This window comes from Mustela erminea, chromosome 10, assembly GCF_009829155.1.
Source record: "Mustela erminea isolate mMusErm1 chromosome 10, mMusErm1.Pri, whole genome shotgun sequence".
In the NCBI taxonomy this organism is placed as follows: Eukaryota; Metazoa; Chordata; class Mammalia; order Carnivora; family Mustelidae; genus Mustela; species Mustela erminea.
This window is the reverse complement of record NC_045623.1, coordinates 62,600,744-62,625,023: the sequence shown is the minus strand read 5'-3', so window position 1 is coordinate 62,625,023 and position 24,280 is coordinate 62,600,744. Positions and strand designations below refer to the sequence as shown.

Here is a 24,280-nt window from a genome sequence, read left to right as displayed (position 1 = left end):
CTTATTTCGCTTAGCATAATACCCTCTAGTTCCATCCACGTCATTGCAAATGGCAAGATTTTTTTTTTTTGATGGCTGCTTATATATATATACCACATCTTCTTTATGCCTTTAACTGTTGATGGATATCGAACAGCCATTATTTCTTGAAATATTCTCTCTGCCCCTTCTCTCCTCTCCTTCTGGGACTCCCACACTGCATATGTTGGTCCTCTTGATCACATCCCCCAGGTCTCTTAAATCTATCTTTTCTGTTCCTCAGCTTTGTTAATTTCCACTGTCCTACCTTCAGGTTCACTGATTCTTTCTTCTGCCTGTTAAATCTCCCTTTAAATCTGCCCATATTTTCGTTGTATTTATCAGCTCCAAAATTTCTTGTTAGTTTTTTGGGGGGGTTTCTAGCTGTATACTGATATTTTCACTTTGTTCATAATCACTTTCTTGACTTACACGTTCCTTTAGTTCTTTAATCATCTTTAAGACAATTGTTTTAAAGTCATTGTCTAGTATGTCTGCCATTAGATATTCTTAAGAGACAGTTTCTGCTAATTTAATTTTTTTTTCTATGAATAGGCCATACTTTCCAGTTTCTTACATGCCTGTCCTTTTTAGTGAACAGTGGACATTTGAATCTAATAATGAAACTCTGGATATCAGATTCTACCCCTCCAACAGAGTCTGCCATTTTTGTTATTGTTTTGTTATTGTTCTTTTCCTTCTTTTTCTTTTTCTTTTTCCTACCGCTATCTCTGTGCCTAGGGTTAGCCTGGGATATAAATATAATGTCTCTTTGGGATTTTTCTGAGCATGCACAGTCATTTTCTAATTTTCCCCAAATATGCAGTTGTTTTCAAAAGTCCTAGTCTTCAGTATCTGGCTCCCCTCACCAAAAAAGTGAAAAAAAAAAAAAAATGAAGTGGGGAGTTGGTGGGAGAGGAATGTTACCAGATGTTTAGGCGCAGGGCCTGCTAAAATGAGGAGCAGTACAAAACAATGGCTGCCCACCTATATGCACCTGAAGATCAAAAGCCACATTCAGTGACCAGAGCACAGATCACTGATACTTGAAGGACAGGGACCTTTTCCTTACCCTGGCTCTGGCAAGCTGTGTACCTGCTGCTCCAGAAACCTGTGCACTGCCATGTGACACAGGTAAGATAGGTGGCAGGTAAGGTTGTAAGAGGTGAAACTAACCAAACGTAGGCACAATTCATTGTCCAGTATTCCCCTGGAAGGTACAAGCCTTAAACAGATGCCAGAATTCCAAAATAGATACAATCAGACAGACTCTGTTGGTTTAATTGTAGTCTACCTGGGGAAACAAATCCCTAGTGTTTCCTACTCCACCATCAGAACTGCAACATAATTCTTTAAGACCTCTAAATACTCTAAATTTAAAAGAATCCAAAGTATTTTACCTTATTGTACATATATAGACAGATATGTGTACATATTTATAAATAGGAATATATATTTAAGATAAAAATAAATATGTGACCCATTTAAAATAAAAATAAATATAGATATATGTATATCTATATATGTGTAAAATACATATGTAACATGTGTGAGCTTGTGTGTGTGTGTGTGTCCACACATAAGTAGTTATTTGATACTGAATTCTAAAAACACAAAAATATGTCCTTCAACAGCAGGTCAACATATTCATAATAATATAAATACAAGATGAGACAAGCAAACAAGATATTCCTCTAAGAGAATTCATAAAAATATGAGTTGAAACAGTTGCTACATTTTAAAAAGCACAGCCCATATAGTAGCTCAAAACAAAACAAAACAAAACAACCTCTGAAAACTAAGATTTTTGAAAACTAAGATAAACATTTCAAGAGACATTACAAATCCAGGAATTATCTACTATGAGGTATTCTGTTACACATACCAAAACAATATCCAAAATTTTTTCACACTAAAAGTGTTAATCAGGGGCAATGGGCAGCTCAGTCCATTAAGCATCCAACTCTTGACTGTGGCTCAGGTCATGATCTCAGAGTCATGAGATCAAACCCTGCCTTGGGCTCCACACTGAACACGCAGCCCACTTAAGTTTCTCTCTCTCCCTCCCCCTCTGCCCCTCCCCTCTACTTGCATGCTCTCTCTCTAAAACAAAAATAAATAAAAATGATAATCAAAAGTAAAATAAAGTACCTCCCTCTTCTTAAAAAACACAAAGGCAATCTTTAAAGCAATATTTGATATTCAGAAATAAAAGAAAATAATTATCCCACAGACTGAAAAATATTCCCAACTTAAAAGTATTCCAAAAGGACTGACGATATCTGCTTTAATAGTAAGATAAAGATACTGACGTGTGTCTGTATTTCCAAAACCAAATTCAAAGAACCACTAATGTGAGATAACTTTGTTTTCAAAAGGGGTATTTTACTTATATTTTTCTAGTTTGTGAAAAATAAGCGATGGGATATTAGTAAGATATGGGAATAAGAAGCAATGGACCCTTCTTCCCAACACAAACACACTGATTTAACAATATACACACAAAGTCTCTTTCTGAGAGATCCAGAAACTAGCTTAGAGGCTCCTGTACCTTAGACAACTGTGAATCACACACATCAAAGCCAGGAGGAAAATTTGGGACAGCCTCTTGCCATAATCCCTACCCTAGCTTCTCCCTAGTGAGGGAAAGAACTGGATGATGTATCCAATATTCCAACTTTTCCAGGGCTGCCCAAGAAACTGGCTTCTGTCTTGTCTCAAAGCATTGATGAAATGTAGCACATGGTAGGCCTGGAGGTCAGTGAGAATAAGGATAGCAGTCTCAACTAGCACACAAACAACTGCAATAGCCCTTCCCTCCAACAAAGAGGGAGTGGCAAAATTCTCCAGCTCTGAGCTTCTCCTCCCTGGGGAGGAAAGAAAGTGAACCATATATTTAATGTTCCAACATTTCTGGGAGTTGCCTGAGAAAATGCCTACAATTCACCTATCACAGAGCAATGATGGGATCTGGTGTACTTTATTTATTTATATGAGGGGCAGAGAGAGAGAATCTTAAGCAGATTCCACACCCAGCAGAAAGCCCAATATAGGGCTTGATCTCACCACCCTGAAATAATGACCCGAGCCAAATTCAAGAGTTGGAAGTTCAGCCCACTGAGCCACCCAGGCTCCCCAAGGACCTGGCATACCTGAGATGTCTAGGTTCCACTAAGAACAAAGATGGGGTTGGATTGGCACAAAAGTTTGAGAGGGCCACAAAATCTCTGGCTGGGCTAATTGGTTAGGATCCTCTCCTGTGGAAGGCCAGTTCACAAAGCCTGGAAAAGCTGGCTGTTTTTTTTCTAATGTAAAGATACCAACTCCGGGTCAAGGAAAATGAACAGCCAGGGAAATATATCCCACAGGAAAAACTTAAATCTTCAGGAAGTGATGCTAATGAAACATGTATGTAATTTACTTGAGAGAGTCAAAGTAACCCTCATAAAGATAGTCCCCCAGGTCAGAAGAAATACATAAACAAAGGTGAGAATAACAGAGATAGAAATATTAAAAAATGCCAAACAGAAATCTTAGAAATGAAAAATAAATGCACTGAAAAATTTGCTACTATAAGAATTCAACAGCAGACTTAGATCCAGTGAACTCAAAGACAAGTCACAGAAAATTATCCAGAAAAGCAATAAATAAATAAATAAATAAATAAATAGAATAAATAAATAAATAAATAAATAGCGAGCACGAAGGAAACTTAAGCATTTATAGAACACCATCCAATAGACCAATATATGCATTATGGAAGTCCCAGAGAAGGAAAGAGAGAGAAAAGAGCACAAAGTTTACTCAGAGAAGTAACAGCTGAAAATTTTCCACTTCTGGGGAAGAAAAGGATATCCAGATCCAGGAAACCCAGAGACAAACTGTGAAAGATGAACTCAAAGATATCAATTACATAGACACATTATAAGCAATTTTTAAAAGTCAAAGACAAAGAATTTGGGGGGGAAAAAAAGACAGAAAAGTAAATCAGTATATACAAGGGCACTTCCACAAGTCTTCCCAGCAGACTCCTTGAGGGCCAGATGGGAGTGGGACATTATATTCAAAGTGCTGAAAAAAAAACTGTCGACCAAAACTGTCCTTCAAGAATGAAGGACACAGACTTTCTCAAACAAAATCTAAAGGATTTCATTGCCACTAGAACTGCCTTACAAGAAACATTCAAAGAACTCTTCAAAATAAAGAAAAGAACTATAAACAGCAATACAAAAGCACTGAAAGTATAAAACTCACTGGTAAAGGTAAATATATAGACAAATACAGAATACTGTAATAATGTAATAGTAGCAGATAAATTATTTTAATTCTAGTTCAGTCAGTAGTATTAAAAATAACTATAAGAATGTTAGTGAATATACAATATAAAAATATGTAAACTGTGAAATCAATAACATAAAGTATAAAATTTTGTATATAACTGAAGTTAAATTACTATTGGCTTAAAATAGACTATTATAACTACAAAACATTTTTATAAGTTCCACAGTAACCACAAAGAAAGTATCCATATAAGATATACAAAAGAAAAAGGAATCAAAGCATGTCAATACAAAAAAAATCAACAAAATACAGTGATGGCACCAGAACTGTAATACAAAGAGAAATCAATTAAAATAGCAACAGTAAGTTCTTTCCCTATCAATTTCTTTAAATGTAAATGCATTATACTCCTCACTCAAAAGACAAAGAGTTTCTGAAAGAATGAAAAAATAACATCCCACTATACGCAGTCTACCAAGACTTATTTAAAGGACACTGATAGTTTGAAAGTGAGGGCTAGAAAAAAAAAAATATTCTATGCAAATCTGTAACCAAAAGAGAGCAGGGGTGACTATACATAAGTCAGACAAAACACAATTTAAGACAAAATCTGTCACAAAAGCAAAGGGACATTATATAATGATAAAAGGATCAATAAACATGGAAGATATAATTATTACAAATATATATGCACCAGCATCACAGTGAACATTGGTAGAACTGAAAGGAGAAACAGACAACAATATAATATGGGAGACTGCAAGGCCCTACTTTAAATAATGCACAGAACTTCCAGACAGAAAAATCAAGATGGAAACAGCAGACTTTAACACTATATGCCAAATTGATCTAATAGACATCTACAAAACATTCCAATCAACGTAAGAAGAATACTCATTTTCTCAAGCACACATGGAACATTCTTCAGGACAGATCACGTTAGGTCACAAAACACATATCTTTTCCAGCCAGAGTGAAGTGAAACTAGAATCCAATAGCTGAAGGAAAACTGAGTATTTCCAAGTATGTGCAAATTAAACAACATACTCCCAAAAACCAACGGATAAAATTAGAAATGAAAAGGTAAATTACAAAATGTTTTATGACAAACAAAAACAAAAATATAACATATTAAAACTTACACAATGCAACAAAAGCATTATTAGAAAGGAAGTTTATAGCAATAAATGTCTACATTAAAAAAGATCTCAAATAAACAACACAGCTTTACACCTCAAGGAACTATAAAAAAGAACAAAGTATAAAGTTAGCAGAAGGAAGAAAATAATGAAGATTACAGCAGAAATTAACAAAATAGAGAATAGAAAAGCAACAGGAGAAGAAATCAATGAAGTAATAAAAACTGACTTTTGAAAGGAGAAATTAAATTAACAAACCTTTAGCTAGACTAAGAAAAAATGAGAAAAGAAAAGCAGAAATCAAAGAGGAGACATTACAACTAAAGTCACAGAAATAAACAGGATCATAAGGATCACTACGTATTTGTAACTACAAATAGTTACATGTCCCAAAATTGGAAATCTAGAAGAAATGGACAAACCCTAGAAACACACAATTTACTGAGACCAAATCATGAAGAAACAGAAAAATGTGACAAGATCTAAAACAAGAAAGAAGATTGAATCAAGAGTAAAACACCTACTGAAAAAGAAAAGCCCAGAATTCACAAATGAGTTCTACAAGACATATAAAGAAGAGTTAGAGTGGATATCCTTGTCATGTTCCTGATCTCAAAGGGAAGGCTGTCCGTTCTTCCCCATTGAGGATGATATTCACTGTGGGGTTTTCACAGACAGATTTTATGAAGTTGAGGAATGTTCCCTCTATCCCTATACTTTGAATCGTTTTAATCAGGAACAGATGCTTATCTTGTCAAATGCTTTTTCTACATCAACTGAGAAGACCATGTGGTTCTTCTTTCTTCTCTTACTGATTTCTTCTATCATACTGATTCATTTGCAAATGTTGAGCCATCCTTGCATCCCATGGATAAATCCCATCTTGTCATAGTGGATAATCTTGTTAATGTACTGTTGGATCCTATTAGCTAGGAACTTGTTGAGAATCTTGGCATCCGTTATTCATCAGGGATATTGGTCTGAAATTCTCCTTTTGGGTGGGGTCTTTGCCTGGTCTGGGGATAAGGGTAATACTGGCTTCATAAAAAGTGTCTGGAAGTTTTCCTTCTGTTTCTATTTTTTGAAACAGCTTCAGGAAAATAGGTACTATTTCTTCTTTGAATGTTTGGTAGAATTCTCCAGGGAATCCGTCAGGTCCTGGCTCTTGTTTTTTGGGAGGTTTTGACTGGGTATTTACCCCAAAGATACAGATGCAGTGAAAAGGGCCACCTGTACCCCAATGTTCATAGCAGCAATGGCCACAGTCACCAAACTATAGAAAGAACCAAGATGCCCTTCAATAGACGAATGGATAAAAAAGATAGGGTCCATATATACAATGGAGTATTATGCCTCCATCAGAAAGGATGAATACCCAACTTTTGTATCAACATGGACAGGACTGGAAGAGATTATGCTGAGTGAAATAAGTCAAGCAGAGTAAATTATCATATGGTTTCACTAACTTGCGGAGCATAAGAAATGACGCGGAGGACCTTGGGAGATGGAGAGGAGAAGTGAGTTGGGGGAAATCGGAGGGGGAGATAAACCATGAGAGACTAGACTCTGAGAAACAAACTGAGGTTTTTGGAGGGGGGGGTAGGGTTTGGGTGAGCCTTTTTGTGGTGGTATTATGGAGGGCACATACTGCATGGAGCACTGGGTGTGGTGCATAAACAATGAATTTTTTAATGCTGAAAGAAATAAAATTAAACTAAATTTTAAAAATTAAGAAATAAAGAAGAATTAACACCAATTTTTGTCAAATTCACACAAAAGAGATGACAAGGAGGGAACACTTCCAAGATCATTTTGCAAAATCAGCATTATCCCAATACCAAAGCCAAAGACACTAAAAAAACTATACACCCAATATCCTGATAAACACAGATTCAAAACTCCTTAACAAAATACTAGCAAACTAAACCCAATAGCACATTGAAATAATTGTACAACAGGGGGAGTGGGGGCAAATGGCAGAGTAGAAGATCCTAAGATTATCTCCTGCCATGGATTAATCAAGGCGACAACTACAGGTATTGCAACTCCCTATGAAAATGACCTGAAGATTGGCAGAACAGATTTTCACAGTCAAAATCATAAAAGGAAGGCTACAACAAGAAGTGAAGGAGGGACACAGACACTGTAGGGAACCAAACCTCTGGCACAGCAACCAGTAAAGTGGAGAAACAATAATAAGTACGGAAGAGGAAGGATATTAGGCCTAACACTGGGCATTTCCAGGCCTAAGGACCTGAACCAAAAAGACAAATCTCCACAATATCTAGCTTTGAAAATAAATGAGAATGTGTGGACTGCAGGAGATGCATTTCTTAACACACCAAAAACCTACCTTCTTCACTCTTCAAGACTATAAAAAATAGCTACTGTATTTCCTAAATATAAGTTTAATGCTTCCTGTCACTACCCAGTATGTATGTGTGTGTGTGTATAATTTGTTCTATATAACTTCTTACATAAAACCTCTTATATAAAACACACACACATATATGATTTTTAACTTACATGTACATCTAATAAATACAGAGGAGAAGTAAAAATAAAAAAAGAATGAAAGAAGAAAAAAAGAAAATCAATGAGGCTTAACTCTAAGGGAGCCAGAACGCTACAGGAAAACAAGTCTCTGTCTTTAAAAGCCTAGTGCACTATATCATTCAGTCAGAGACCCAGCACAGAAGCATGAATTTAAAAAGTCTTTGTTATACATAAAGATTTATTGTCTAATTTTAGGACGTATGCCAGAGAGGCAGGAATCTGCAGATTTCTCTGGGAAGAGAAGTTATGACAGGCTCCATTCTTCTTGCCTTCCTTTAGCCTAGCTAGCAGGATGCTTGTAGGAGCCAGTTCTGACACTCTGCATCACCTTGCTAGCACCATTTGCCCCACTGCAGCATTCCCCTACACCCATCCCAGCAGGCACCCCTCCAAAGCAGCAGGTCAGGAGCAGTGCTCCTCTAAAGTGACTCCTGTCTAGGGGAGGGCAGAAGCAAATGTAACCCTCCAGCATGCCTACAGTATCTCCAGCTAGGTTCCTCAGCCAGCTATGCCATTAGCAAGCCCTGCCCACCAAATGCATCCAGGGCAATCACAGCAGAAAGCTAGGTTAAGGGCTGGCCTTATCCACCAGCATGCCCATGGTGACAACAGCCAACCCTCAGCCAGCTGCGCCAGGGGCAAGCCACGTCCACTGGTGTGTTCACAGTAGTTTCAGCCAGTCATTGCTGACAGGCAGGCTTTAAAGGCCAGCTCCAGCCACCAAGACATCCTCAGCACCCAAAACCAAGCCACAACAGGAGAGTGCATTCAGCTCACACAGGTGACACCCATGGACCATCTGGTTCTGGCAACTAGAGGAACTGAGCTACTGGGCACTACATGACACCTTTCACATTACACTACTACTTTTAAGACCAAGAGACATATCAGACATAGTTAATACACAGAAACAAACAAAGAGAGTCAGACAAAATGAAAAGGCAGAGGAATATGTTCCAAACAAAAGAACAAAGCAAAACCCCAGAAAAAAAGCTACACGAAATGGAAATAAGTAATCTTATATGATACAGTTCAAAGTAATGGTGATAAAGGTATTCACCACACTTAAGAGAAAAATGGATAAATTCAGTGAGAACTTCAATAAAGAAATAGAAAATATATAGATAAAGATAATATAAATATATTTATAAATAAATATGATATATTTATATTAAATATTTAAAATATAAAGAGCCAATCAGAGCTGAAGCATACAATAACTGAAATGAAAAATACACCAGAGGGGATCAAAAGCAGATCAGAGGATGCAGAAGAACACATCAGAGATCTAGAATACTGAGTAATGGAAAGCAACCATGCTGAACAGGGGAAAGAAAAAAAAAATTAAAAATGAAGATATGGCACAAATATAGACAAATAGATCAATGAAAAATAATAGAAAGCCTAGAAATAAACCCATGTTTATATGGTCAATTAATCTGTAACAAAGGAGGAAAAAATATACAATGGAGAAAATATAGTCTCTTCAATAAATGATGCTGAGAAAACTGGATGACAAGATGCAAAAGAATGAAACTGGACCGCTCTCTAATACCATACACAAAAGTAAACTCAAAATGGATTAAAGACCCAAGTGTGAGACCTGAAAACATAACAATCCTAGAAGAGGACACAGACAGTGATTTAACATTGGCCACAGCAATATTTTTCTAGATATGTCTCCTAAGGCAAGGGAAACAAAAGCAAAAATAAACTGCTGGGACTACCTTAAAACAGAGCGCTTTTATACAGAGAAGGAAACCATCGACAAAACAAAAGCTCAACCTACTAAATGAGAGAAGATATTTACAAATGATACATCTGATAAGGGGTTAATAGCCAAAATATATAAAGAACTTACATAACTCAACACCAAAAAACCCCCCAACAATCCGATTTAGAAATGGGCAGAGGATGTGAACAGACCTTTATTCGAAGAAGACATAAAAATGGTCAGCAGACACATGAAAAACCGCTCCACATCACTAATCATCAGTGAACTACAAAAAGAAAGCACAATAAGATACCACCACACACTTTTGAGAAGGGCTAAAATAAAAAATTAAGAAATAACAAGTGTTAGTGAGGATGTAGAGTAAAAGCAACCCTCACACACAGCTGGTGGGAATGCAAATTGGTGCAGCCACTGTGGAAAACAGTATAAAAGTTTCTCAAAAAATTAAAAATAGAAATACTATATTATCTAGTAACTCCATTACTGGGTATTTATGCAAAGAAAACAAAAAATGTTAATTTCTAAAGATATATGCACCCTATGTTTATTGCAGCATTATTTATAATAGACAAGATATGAAAGCATTCCAAGTGTCCACTGCCAGATGAATGGATAAAGAAGATATGGTATATATACACAATGGAATATTACACAGCCATAAGAAAGAATGAGATCTTGTTATGATGAGATCTTGTGACAACCTGGATAGGCCTAGAGGGTACTAGACTAAGTGAAAAAAGTCAGACCAAGAAAGACAAAAACCATATAATTCCACTTAATGTGGAATCTAAAACAAATGAATAAATAAACAAAAAGCAGAATCAGATCTGTAAATACAGAGAACAAACTGATGGTTGCTGGAGGGAAGTAGGTAGAGGAATAAACAACATGGGTAAAGGAGATTGAGGGATATAAGCTTCCAATTATGGAATTAGTAAGTCACAGGAATAAAAGGCACAGCATGTGAAATACAGTCAATGCTACTGTAAGAGCAGTGTATAATGACAGATTGCAGCTACACTTGTGGTGGGCAGGGTATAACATATAGATATTGAATCAGTATGCTATACACCCAAAACTAAAAGAACTTTGTGGATCAATTGTACTCAAATTTAAAAATTAAAAAATTAGGGGCACCTGCATGGCTTAGTGGGTTAAAGCCTCTGCCTTCAGCTCAGGTCATGATATCAGGGTTCTGGGATCGAGCCCCACATCGGGCTCTCTGCTCAGCAGGAAGCCTGCTTCCCCCTCTCTCTCTGCCTACTTCTGCTTACTTGTGATCTCTCTTTGTCAAATAAATAAGTTTAAAAATCTTTTAAAAATAATTTAAAAATTAAACATTAAAATCAAAAGTTTTAAAATGAGGATAGGTTAAGGTACCCCTGGGACAACATCATACTAATATTTGCATTATAAGGGTCCCAGAGAGAGGAGAAGGAAAGATGCAGAAAACTTGTTTGAAGAAATAATAGCTGAAAACTTCCCTAAGCTAGGGAAGGAAATAGACATCCAGGTACAGGAAACCATCAGAGACCCAAACAAGGTGAACTCAAGGAGGTCCACCAAGACAAATAATAATTACAATTAAAAGATAAAGTGAGAATCTTAAAAGCTTCAAAAGAAAAGCCAATAGTTACATACAAGGAGAGCTCAAGGAAAAGGCTACAAAGTAATTATTCAGAAGAACTAAGCCAGAGCAATATAGTATTATATATTCAAAATGCTATAAAGAAAATACCTACAACCAAGAATATTCTACTTGGAGAGGTTATCATTCAGAAATGAAGGAGTGATAAAGAGTTTCCCAGACAAACAAAAGTTCATCACCACTGAAGAGGCCCAAAATTTTTCAGCACATTTTTCAGCACAAAAAATGCTGAATAGTCTTCTTTAAAATGGAAAATAAAAGACCACAAATAGAAGAAAATTATGGAAGAAAAAAATTTTACTCATAAAAATAAACATACATCTATATGCTGCCTATAAGAGACTCACTTCAGGGCTAAAGACACACAAAGACTGACAGTAAAGGGATGAAAAAGATACTCCATGCAAAGGTAAGCAAAAAAAAAAAAAAAAAGAAAAAGAAAAGAAAAGAAAAAGGGGGTTACCAGTACTTATATCAGACAAAATAGACTTTAAAAAGAGACAGTATGGGACGCCTGGGTAGCTCAGTTGGTTAAGCAGCTGCCTTCGGCTCAGGTCATGATCCCAGCGTCCTGGGATCGAGTCCCGCATCGGGCTCCTTGCTCGGCAGGGAGCCTGCTTCTCCCTCTGCCTCTGCCTGCCATTCTGTCTGCCTGTGCTCGCTCTCTCCCCCTCTCTCTCTGATAAATAAATAAAATCTTTAAAAAAATAATAATAAAATAAAATAAAATAAATAAAAAGAGACAGTAATGAAGGGCATTACATAACAACAAAGGGATAAATCCAATAAGAGAATGTAACAATTGTAAATATCTATGCCCTCAACATAGGACATAGAGAGTGGGGAAAAGACAGTCTAGTTTCTTCAACAAATGATGTTGAATGGCCACACGCAAGTGTATGGCACCACTTTCTTATGGAACATACAAAAATAAACTGAAAATGGATTAAATACCTAAATACAAAACTTGAAACCATAAAACTCCTACGAGAAATCATAGGCAGTAATCTCCTTGATGTCAGCCTTAGCAATATTTTTCTGGCTATGTCTCCTCCAAGGAACTCAGAGGTAAAAATAAACTACTGAGATGACATCAAACTGAAAAGCTTTTTCACAGTAAAGGAAAGCATCAACAGGACGAAAAGGAAACCTACTGAATAGAGAAGGTTTTTTCAAATAATGTAACTGATAAGGGGTTAATATCCAAAGTATATAAAGAACTCCTACAGTGCAACACCAAAAAGAAAAAAAAAATCCAATTAACAAAAAAGCAGAGGATCTGAAGAGACATTTTTCCAAAAAAGACATAAAAATGGTCAATGGACACATGAAAAAGATGCTCAACATCACTAATCATCAGGGAAATGCAAATCAAAGCCACTATAAGATACCACCTCACACCAGACAGATGGATAGTATCAAAAAGACAAGAAATAGCACATGTTGGCAAAAATGTGAAGAAAAGGAAACCCATGTGCATTGTTGGTGGGAATGTAAACTGGTATAACTACTATGAAAAACAGTATAAAGGTTCCTCAAAAAATAAAGGTAGAAATAACATATGATTCAGTAATTTCACTTCTGGGGATTTACTAAAAAAAAAAAAAAGAAAGAAAACACCAATTCACAATAGACAAGATACAGAAGCAAATTGAATGTCCACAATAAAGAAGATATGACACATATATGCAGTGGAATATTACTCAACCATAAATAAAAAATAATTAAATCTTGCCATCCATGGTAACATGGATGGACTTACAGGGTATTATGCTAAGTGAAATAAGTCAGACAGAGATACAAAACACATGATCTCACTTAATATGGAATCTACAAAACAAATGAACGAACAACAACAACAACAACAACAAAACAGAAACAGAGTCAAAAATATCAAGAACTGATGGTTACCAGTGGGGAGGGGTTGGAGGAGTAGGAAAGAAAGCTGAATAGGTACAAAATTCCAGTTACAAAATAAATAAGTCCTGAGGATGAAAAGTACAGAATAGGGAATATAGTCAATAATATTGTAATAACTTTGGATGGTGACAAATTATAATAACACTTAACACGAACATTGTGTAATGAATACAATCATTGAATCACACTATGTTGTATGCCTGAAGTTAAAATGGACCATACTTCAGCTAATTTTTTTTTCATTGTAAAAATAAGCTGTATTTAGCCTGAAAAAACAAATCATACACTATGACCGAGTAAGATTTACTTCTAGGATGCAAGGATGATTCGCCATATAAAAATCAAGTAATGTGATACAGTACATTAACAAAATGAAGGATAGAAATTATATGATCATCTCAACAGATGCAGAAAAAACACGTGACAAACTTTAACACCTTTTCATTAACAAAAATAGTCAACAAACTAGGAATAGAAGGCAATTACTTTAATATAATAAAAACCGTATATGAAAAAAACCCTAGCAAACAACATAATCAATGATGAAAAACAAAATTTTTCCTCTAAGATCAAGAACAATTCTATTCAACACAGCATCAGAACCAGGAAGAGCAATTATGCAGAAAGAAAAAGAAGAAAAACTACACAAATCAGAAAAAAAGAAGTAAAATTATCTCGGTTTGCAGATGGCATGATCTTGTACATAGAAAACACTAAAGATGCCACAAAAGAAAACTGCTAGAATAAATGAATTTATCAAAATTTCAAGTTACAAAACTAACATAAAATTCAGTTGTGTTTCTATAACCTAAAAACAAACTGTCTGAAAAGCATATTAAGTCAATAATGCCACTTAGCATCAAAACAATAAAATACTTAGGAGTAAATATAACTATAAATATAATATAACTAAAAAGATCAAGACTTATATACTACAAGCTATGAAACAATGATCAACGAAATTAAAGAACATATAAATAAATTAAAAGATATCCTGTGCTCATGGATGGGAAGACTTAATGTTGTTAAAATCCCCATTGTACTCAGAGCAATCTACAGATTCAATACAATTTCTATCAATATCCCAATAATATTTTTTACAGGAATAGAAAAAACAATCGTAGGGCCTCCCAGATAGCTCAGTCAGTTAAGTGGCTGCCTTTGGCTCCAGCCATGAACCCTGGGTCCTGGGATTGAGCCCACATCAAGCTCCCTGCTCAGTAGGGAACCTGCTTCTCCCTCTCCCTCTTCCCCCAATTATGCTCTCTCACTCTCTAGTTCAAATAAATAAATAAAATCTTTTTTATTAACCCTAAAATTCACAAAGAACCATCAAAGATCCCAAAAAGGCAAAATAATTGTAATAAAGAAGAAGAAAGGTAAAGGTATCATACTTCCTAATTTCAAAATGTGTTACAAAGCTGCAATAATTAAAACATAATCAATAATTAAAACATAATTATACTGGCAGAAAGACAGATATACAGACCATCTGAACAGACTACAGAGCCCAGAAATAATCCAGTCAAGTGATCTTTGACAAAAGTGCCAAAAATATACAATGGAAAAAAACAGTCTCTTCATTAAATGGTGTTGGGAAAACTGGATATTCACATATAGAACAATGGAATTGGACCTTCACTTTACACCACAGACAAAAATCAATTCAAGATGTATTAAAACCTTAAACACAGAACTTGAAACATGTGAAACTCCTCAAAGAAAACATAGGGGGAAAAGTTTCATGACATTGATCTTGGCAATGATTCCTTGGATATGACACCCAAAGCACAAGCAACAAAAGCAAAACTGACACATGGGACTACATCAAACTAAAAAGCTTCTGCACAATGAAGAAAATAATTAACAGAGTGAAAAGGCAACCTACAGGATGGGAGAAAATATCTGCAAACCATACAACTAATAAGGGGTTAATACTTCATACAAAAACTCCTATATAACAATAACCAAAAAACAAATAACAATTAAAATTAGGAAAAAAAACTTAAATAGTCCTCCAAAAACAACATAAAAATGACCAATAGGTATATTTAGAAATCCTCAACATCACTAGCCACCAGGGTAAAGGAAATAAAAAACCACAATGAGAGATCACCACACATCTGTCAGGATGGCTGATTTAAAAAATAAACAAATAAAAGGGTAAGTGTTAGTGGAACCCTAGTACACTGTCAGTGGAATGTAAAACAGTACAGCCACTACAGAAAACAGTATGTACATTTCTCAAAAAATTAAAAATAGAACTATTATATGATCCAACATTTCCACGTATGGGTACTTATATAAAAGAACTGAAAGCGGGATCTCCAACAGGTATCAGCACTCTTATGTTCATTGCAGCGTTACGCATAACAATCAAGATGTGGAAACAATCTAAATGTCCATCAGTGGAAAAATGGAGAAAGAAAAGTGGTATATACATACAATAAAATATTATTCAGTTTTTAAAAAAAAGGAAATCCTATCACATGCAGCAACATGGATAAACTTTGGGGATATTATGCTAAGTGAAATAAACCTAGTCACAAAAGGACAAATATAGCATGATTCCACTTATGTGAGGGATTTAAAATAGTCAAACTCACATAAGCAGAGGGTAGATGGTGGCTGCCAGGGCTGGGTATAGGGAGATACAACGTTGCTATTCAAAAGGCAGAAAGTTTCAGTTATAAAAGATGAATAAATTCTAAAGATCTGCTGTACCACCCTGTGCCTACAGTTAATAGTACTGTATTATACAAATTAAAAATTTGTTAAGATGATAGATCTCACGTTAAATATTCTTGCCACAGTAAAAAAAAAAGATAAAATGGTAATTATTTATCAAAATTACAGATCAATTATAGATCAAAATAGAAATATTTAGAAAATAAATATTCAGTTCATCACAAGCCTAACTCACTTGCCTCAATACAAATTATGGCAGGGGTGCCTGGATGGCTCAGTTGGTTGAGTATCCAACTCTTGGTTCTGGCTCAGGTCACGATCTCAGGGTCCTGTGACTGAGCCCTGTGTTGGGCTCTGTGCTTGGGCTGGAGTCCACTTGAGATTTTCTCTCTCTCTCCCTCTGCCCCTCCTTCTACTTACATGCTCTCTTCTCCCTCTCTAAAATAAATAAATAAAATCTTTTTTAAAAAAGTAAAGTAAGGAACTTGTGTTTACCAAGTGTCCACAAGTACATTAAGAAAAAGTGGGTAATTTCTAGACTGGGTTTTCTTCTTAAAATAGAACTAGTTATTGTCAGAGTTAACCAGGATATAAGAAAATTTCTCTCAGCGAAATACATAGGTCCCGGAATACTTTTTGAGGCATTATACTGGGACAATGGGAAAAGGAGAAACAAAAAGACTGGGTTCAAAATACCATTTATTTTATTTAAGTAATAATTACTTACATGGAGCTAAATGCCAGGTATTGTTCTAAGCGTATGACATATATTAACTAACTGAATCATCATAACAAACTTCTGAGTTAAGTACTATTATTACACTCATTTTACAGATAAGAAGAAACCAAGACCCACGAGGTCAAGTAATTTGTTCAAAATAACATAACTAGTAAGTGACAGAGTTAGGATTTAAACACAAGTAAAATGATTGAAGTGTTTGTGACCTTGGGCCAATAGCTTTGTCTCCAAGAGTCTCAGATTCATCTATAAAAATGAAATGAGAGCAGGAGATCATTAGGATTAAATGTGATAACTTTTATGAAGTAGTCAGTCCAGATCCAGAACACAGTGGATACTATTTTTACTCTTACTTTCCCCTGGTGAGCAACCAATATTATAGGATATTAGGTTCGGTCATAAGTGATGATATCACAAATTTACAACTAAAGAAGAATTAAGTTTAATTATCAACATGCATGAATATGCATTAAGGGACATATTAATTGAAAAAGAATTTGCTTCTATTCAATTAGAAACTCAGTGGGATATGATATTCATAAGAGTACAATAGTAGAAAAGCTATGCTTCTATTTGAACATTTTCCAATGCCAAAACAACACTGGAAAAGATGTATAAATAAATCCAGACCCAGTATATCCTACCTGTAGCCAAAATTTTCATTAAAAACGTAACGATAAAAGCATCTCTGAATTTTGCTTTACATTCACCTAGATTCTCCAACAAAACTCCTGTCAGCGATAACCCTAAGAGGTAAAGTCTGACATTAGCAGTTCAGAGTCATTTTTTAGAAAGCCATTAACAGTTTACACTTGTCTCAGTCCTTCTGACATCCTCTCCTGTATTTCACAGACAAGTGGTTGGTAAAATAGCTATCTGAGATAATACTACAAAGGACTATGGCACAAGGGTAGTTTGACTCCCAGAGGTAGAAGAACACAGAGGCTATTTTAAGATACCATTTAAAAAGACCAAACATAAACCTGATGATTCACATACCTGTACCCCTGGGGCAAATAATATATTATATGTTACTCAAAAAAAATTTAAAAAAAAAAAAAAAAGACTGAACAGATTTTTAAAAAATGGCGATCTTAGAGGTAGTGCAGCAGAAAACCGAAATTGTTCCTGGTGCATTAAAATAACTGTAGAAAGTTCCACTTCATAAACAAATGTACCTTTGTTGAAAAATCCTGCTATCTGTGAGACCTTTGTCAGGTTCCTTGGTTTCTCTATCCCTGAGTTTCATCTGTAAGATGAGGATAATAATAACACCTATTCTTCACAGGGTTGTTATGAAAATTACAGAGTTAACACACGCAAACACACGCACGTGCCCTGCACGTAGAGATGTTAGTTTACATTACTGCCATTTGTTGTCACTATCATCATCAGTGTTATCAGCACTACTGTCATCATGTCACCACCAACTGCCAGGAAACTGGTTCTCCCCATCTCTCACTTTCATACATTCACTGTCCCAATACCTCTGATGGCATCACTCACTAAAGCTCACTTTACCGTGGAACCCATTTCTTGTATAAACAACATTTTACAATCAATACTTAAACATTGCTCTTTTCCAGCTGACTGTGACATAGGCTCAAGATGGTTTCAAGTAAACCAATCTCAATATCTGCCCATCCCTCTCATTAAAAACAAAACAAAAGAACCTTGACTTACCAAAACCATTTTATATGCCCTAACAAAGAGAAGTAGGAAGACTTGCATCATTTTGTTAATTCATTTCATTTTAAAGGTTTTTGCATCTTTTGATTGCCAACATGTCAGTTTATCAATCAATACAATAAAGTTTTAATAAATTTCCATGTACATATTTTTCCCCCCATCCTCAAGTTTTATCTTAAGATTCAACATTTGGAGCTAAAATCATTGCAACTAAAAAAATGAAATGAATACACAAAACCTTGTCTCATTTGTCTAGGTGATACAATGAGGTTCATGCTTCATGAAAATCTACATTGTAACACACTTAGTAAATGAGATGTTCTCCCCATTTACTGTTTTTTATTCTTAAATAACTAAGCAAAGCACCTAAGATATTAACCCAAATAGAACATAAAAATAGTGTTCTATGACAAAGGCTCAGATTACCAACTTGGAAAACTGAGACCTGGGCATAGGCTCTTTCTAACTAGGTGCATGTTATAGGAGAAATCACTTCTTTGGACCCCAATTTCCTTATCCGTAAAAGGAGAAGATGGATTAGATTATCTCCAACTTTCTTTCCTGTTCCAAAAGTCTATGATTTTAACCTATTATTTACAGAAATTTTAGAATTTTTATTTTATTTTTTTGACAAAAGTAGATTCTATTACCTATTTCTGTCACTAGATGGTGCTATCTGCATAGTTATTCAGGCTACTTGAAGAAACCATCTGGAAGCATCTCTGTACATCAACACTTAACAAATTTGGGGGCTCTCCAGGCCATTATAGCGGATTCAAGATCTCTGTCTCCATCCCCACCCCCGCATCCCCATTAAACACCAGTAATCTCTATTACCTAATCACTGTGATAATCACCATCACATACAGTGAGTGCCCTACTAAAAGGCGGCTCCTGCATTAAAACCACTGAAAAAAAATTAGTTTCCTTTTTCATATTTAAAAAATAGATACTAAAAAATAAAAATGACTTACTTGTGGTGAGATCACTCATTTATGTAAATGACTGTAAAGTGTTGAATTATCTTTACAGTGACAAATGAATACACACCTACACATAAAATCAAATACTTAGTTTGATTGTCAGCTGGTAACTGTACATCTAGTTATTATTCTCTGGGTCACACCTTAGACCAACCAGTCTTTACCAACCCTGTATTAGTCTTTCTGATAATTTATGTAATGATAAACTAAATGTCTTATAAATGAAAAATTATAACCATAAAAATATAAACTCAAACCCAGTAACAAAGCACAACTAGAGAGCACTCTAAGGGAGGCAAGCTGCCTATTTTCAGAGACCTCCTGAATAACCTGATTTTAATGAATTTTCCATATTCTGTCTATTTCATGGCCTTAAAATCTCATAAATCTAATGAGACAGCATGTGACCAATAGATCCATCTCACAGGAACAGTTCCCATTAACCAAGTCCATAAGATTGATAAAAAAGCAGACTATCAACTTGTTTAAAAACAGAGCTACCCTGTGACCCTGCAATTGCACTACTGGGCATTTACCCCAAAGATACAGATGTAGTGAAAAGAAGGGCCATCTGTACCCCAGTGTTCAGAGCAGCAATGTCCACAATAGCCAAACTGTGGAAAGAGCCAAGATGCCCTTCAAGAGACAAATGGATAAAGATGATATGGTCCATATATACAATGGACTATTACTGAGCCATCAGAAAGGATGAATACCCAACTTTTGCAACAGCATGGATGGATGGAACTGAAGAATATTATACTAAATGAAAAAAGTCAAGCAGAGAAAGTCAATTATCATATGATTTCACTTATTTGTGGAACGTAAGGAATAGTATGGAGGACATTAGGAGAAGGAAGAGAAAAATGAAGGGGGAGTCAAAGGAAGAGATGAACCACGAGAGACTATGGACTCCAGGAAACAAACTGAGGGTTTCAGAGGGGAGGGGTTTCAGCGGATGGTTACCCCCTTGATGGGTATTAAGGGAGACACGTATTGCATGGAGCACTGGGGGTCACACACAAACAGTGAGTCATGGAGGAGTGCCTGGGTGACTCAGTCGTTAAGCATCTGCCTTGGGTTCAGGTCATGATCCCAGGGTCCTGGGATGGAGCTCCACATCGTTGGGCTCCCTGCTCAGTAGGAATCCTGCTTATCCCTCTCCCACTCCCCTTGCTTGTGTTCTGTCTCTCTCTTTTTCTCTGTTAAATAAATAAATAAAATCTTTAAAAAAAAATGAATCACAGAACACTACATCAAAAACTAATGATATACTATATGATGACTAACATAGTTTTAAAAAAAAAAGAAGTTCTCAAAAAAAAAAAAAAAAAAGAATATCAACTTGTTAATGTGGCAATAACTACTACTGCCAAAACTACCAAGGGCACAGGGCACCTGCATCCTCAATTCATCATGTTCTTTCCCTTTTAGGCATGGAACCAAGGAAGCCAGGCTATAATGACAAGGTTGCCTAATAAGGACAGAATTAGGAATAAGATAATTACATTCTGTGATTTAAATATTAAATGGCAAGAAGTCAAGAAAGTCTCATGCATCAATGTCCAAAAAGAGGATACAAGCCACAACTAAGAATCAAGTGGAGGACATGTAAAATAACCCTCTGAGGCAGTAGTATCATTATTCCCATTTTTTAGACTAGAAAAGAGACTTAGAAAGGGTAAGTGATTTGCACACAATGACGAAAAGAGACAAGAGGTCAAACACAGGTCAGTCTGACTCAGGAGTCCAAGGTCCCAACCTCTATGCTGGGTAAGATACAAAGATATAAAATCTCTTGCCACTGGTGCTCTTGAACTCTACATTTTAGCACAGTGAGTTTTTAACTCCTGGACTAAGCAATCATTACTTTTGACTTTGAACATGCTGTCCGCATGCCAAACACCCCCATCAACATCTTCACCAGGAAAACTACTACTTAGCTTTCAGATGTCTTCAGTAAATATCTTTTTCTCAGTCTAATCTCTAGGCCAAGTTCTCATTCCTAGCTAATGTTACATTTCTGCTCTCTTTTTTTCAGGGGATCTTGTGTATCTCTGTCACAATACTTTAAACTATAAAAATCATTTATTTAATGTCTCTGCTTTTTACTCAAATTCTGACCTCCATAATGGTATTGTGTATCCCTACATTCTAGAAGATGATATATACACTGAATCAATAAATTGAAATCAACATAATAGGTCAAAAAAGGTCTATGTATATCAATGTAAAAAGTGTCACCTTGGTCTCAAAGATGTCTTCTAATAGGGTTTATTAACAAATATAAAAAAGAATGTGCCAATCAAAAGCAGAATACGAAAACTCTGATGGCAAATGCTGTCCAGTGTCCACTTAAGTCTTACCTTGAGAAAGTAAATGTCCTAGCTGCCTGGACCTAACTATTATGAGAAGGGAAATATGACTGGAGTCAATGAAAGCTGTAATGAGGCTGGCAGAGAAGTTCAGGTAAAATGCCAATGGTGGAGACAGAAACATACTGAGATGCATTTTATAGATATAACTACCGACACTTGGTAAAAAATTCCACATGAATGATAAAAAAGAAGGAAGTATTAAGGAGGACTCCAGATTTTTTCCAAAAGCTACTGAATAGAAAGTGGTTTATTTATTGGGGAAAGGAAGACTAGAAGTAGATGTGAGGGGAAAATCAAGGATATATTGAACATATTAGTTTTGAGATACTTGTGAAATAGAAAGAGGAAATAATAGGCAGATATTTTGTTTTGTTTTTTTGTTTTTAATTTTTTGACTATAGCTGAAACACAGGCATATATTTAAGTATAAATGATTAGAAGACTAGTGCTCCTAGGACTTTAATTGTATTGATTCTATAATATAGATCCAATTACCATTCCTATCCTATAGATGGGGAGAACTGAAGTATAGAAAGGATAAAAAGCTCACCCAGGATCACATAGAGCTGGCAAAGCAGATCCTCAGACTTGGCCAGTCAAGTTCCTGAGCTTGCTCATTATCATTATACTACATTGCTTCTTTGGCAGCTGATACCCCCACACCATGGCGACTCCAGAAAGGTTCTGTATCTGATACTCAAGAAAAAAGGGCTCAGGTGTAAGATTCAAGTAGAGAATTAAAGAAGAGTCTCCACAATGAATGAGATAACCCCACCTCCCTCTCCTTTCTCAACCATTAAATGACAGCAGCCAGTTTTACAGGATTCTTCTGCAAAGACACTTTAACAGCCACAGACAGGGTTTACATATATTCCATGTAGAAGTTCCCAAAGAGAGAACTAGCTCACTGCCCTATCTATCTTACAGTGGAGTCTGCTATCCCTAGGTTTGGATACCTAGGTATATACAGAGCTTCTGAAAAGTTTCTTAGTGAGTTCTTCTAAGATATGGACAATCACGAGTTACAAATTTGGGGATGTACACACTTCCATTCATGAGACTAATGGTACTGGATTTGATCTTCCACCACAAATAACCATAAAACCGGACAGACTACATGAGGCAAATATTTTCAGGTACCGGACAAAAGGCAAGACTAGACCGTGATTCTTGAGAAAAAGAGACACACTGTGTACTGCAACTCCTGGATTTGCATCTGCTCTCTGTCTGGAGGCAGTTTCCTGACCACACTGTAAGGGGTAGAACCCAAGCAGAACATGGGAAGTTTGGCTAAGCTAAGGAGTTAGAAGATAAGAGTTCAGAACTGCAAGGAGTAGTTGGAATTTGTGGGTTAAGGTACCAGAAAGAAGTTCACCCCAGAAATTGGCAGAGTTTCCTTGGGGGTACCTTAACCTAGATTTCATCAAAATTAAAAATGTTTGCTCTGAAAAAAAAGAGAGAAAGAAAACCAAAAAACACAACACACATACAACTTTGTTAAGAAAGATGAGCCACAGACAAGGAACAACCATTTTCAAATCACATATCCAACAAATGACTGTATCCAGAATACGTAAAAATACTCCAGAGTGAATAATAAGAAAACAGACAATCCGATTAGAGTATGGAGGAGAAAAAAAAACTGAACGATAATTAACCAAGAAGGAATACAAATAGCAAATAAGCACACAAAACCATTAATCAGGTTTATAAAAGATTAAATCTTCCGTAACAAGAAATCAATTGTTTAAACCTACTGAGTCAAGAAATTACAAAATAAACACAGTAGGGCGCCTGGGTGGCTCAGTGGGTTAAGCCGCTGCCTTCGGCTCAGGTCATGATCTCAGGGTCCTGGGATCGAGTCCCGCATGGGGCTCTCTGCTCGGCAGGGAGCCTGCTTCCTCCTCTCTCTCTCTCTGCCTGCCTCTCCAACTACTTGTGATTTCTCTCTGTCAAATAAATAAATAAATAAATAAATCTTTAAAAAACAAAAAAACAAAATAAACACAGTATGTGAAAATATAGAGAGTGGTAAACAGATAAAGAAGTTAAGGCGGAGGTGCAGTAAGGGCTATTATTTCCCATTACGAGTTTACAAAACTAAACAGCTTTTTATACTATAATGAAATGTGTAGCTAATCACACAAATATATAGATATTTTTAAAGGGGAGTGGTGTTAATAGTGTCAAATGTTACTAAGATAAAGAACAAGATAAACATAGAAAAGCATGCATGGGATATGACAACATAGAGACTAGTTGATCTTGAGAAATATAACTGTGGTAGAGGGATAAGATCAGAAACAAAACTGCAGCAACAAACTTTGAAATCATACACCCTTGGGTTTGAATCATGGTTTTACCATTTTGTACCAGAAGAAGGTAACTTATTCTATCTGGGCTTCAGTTCCTTTATCAGTGAGATGAAGATAATGATACTAATCACTAGTTCACAGAGTTACTAAAGGATTAGGCCAGACAATATATATAACATACTAAGTATAGT

The 24,280-nt window shown here is 35.8% G+C and overlaps 1 protein-coding gene across 7 annotated transcripts in view; it reads right to left on the bottom strand.

Annotated features, from left to right (window-relative positions):
* The window catches only part of OMA1 (OMA1 zinc metallopeptidase), an 89,136-nt gene that overhangs the window by 35,109 nt on the left and 29,747 nt on the right, over positions 1–24,280 (bottom strand). The window contains exons 8-9 of one of the 7 annotated variants that reach the window (XM_032301667.1): positions 17,903–17,973; positions 16,388–16,423 (exon numbers count right to left, since the gene is read on the bottom strand). The exons of 5 other annotated variants lie outside the window; for them this stretch is intronic. In XM_032301667.1, the coding sequence (XP_032157558.1) occupies positions 16,402–16,423; positions 17,903–17,973 (93 nt within the window). In that variant the 3' untranslated portion in view covers positions 16,388–16,401. Of the gene's footprint in view, positions 1–16,387; positions 16,424–17,902; positions 17,974–24,280 lie in introns of those variants that run through there. One more of the 7 variants, XM_032301664.1, reaches the window with a different exon arrangement.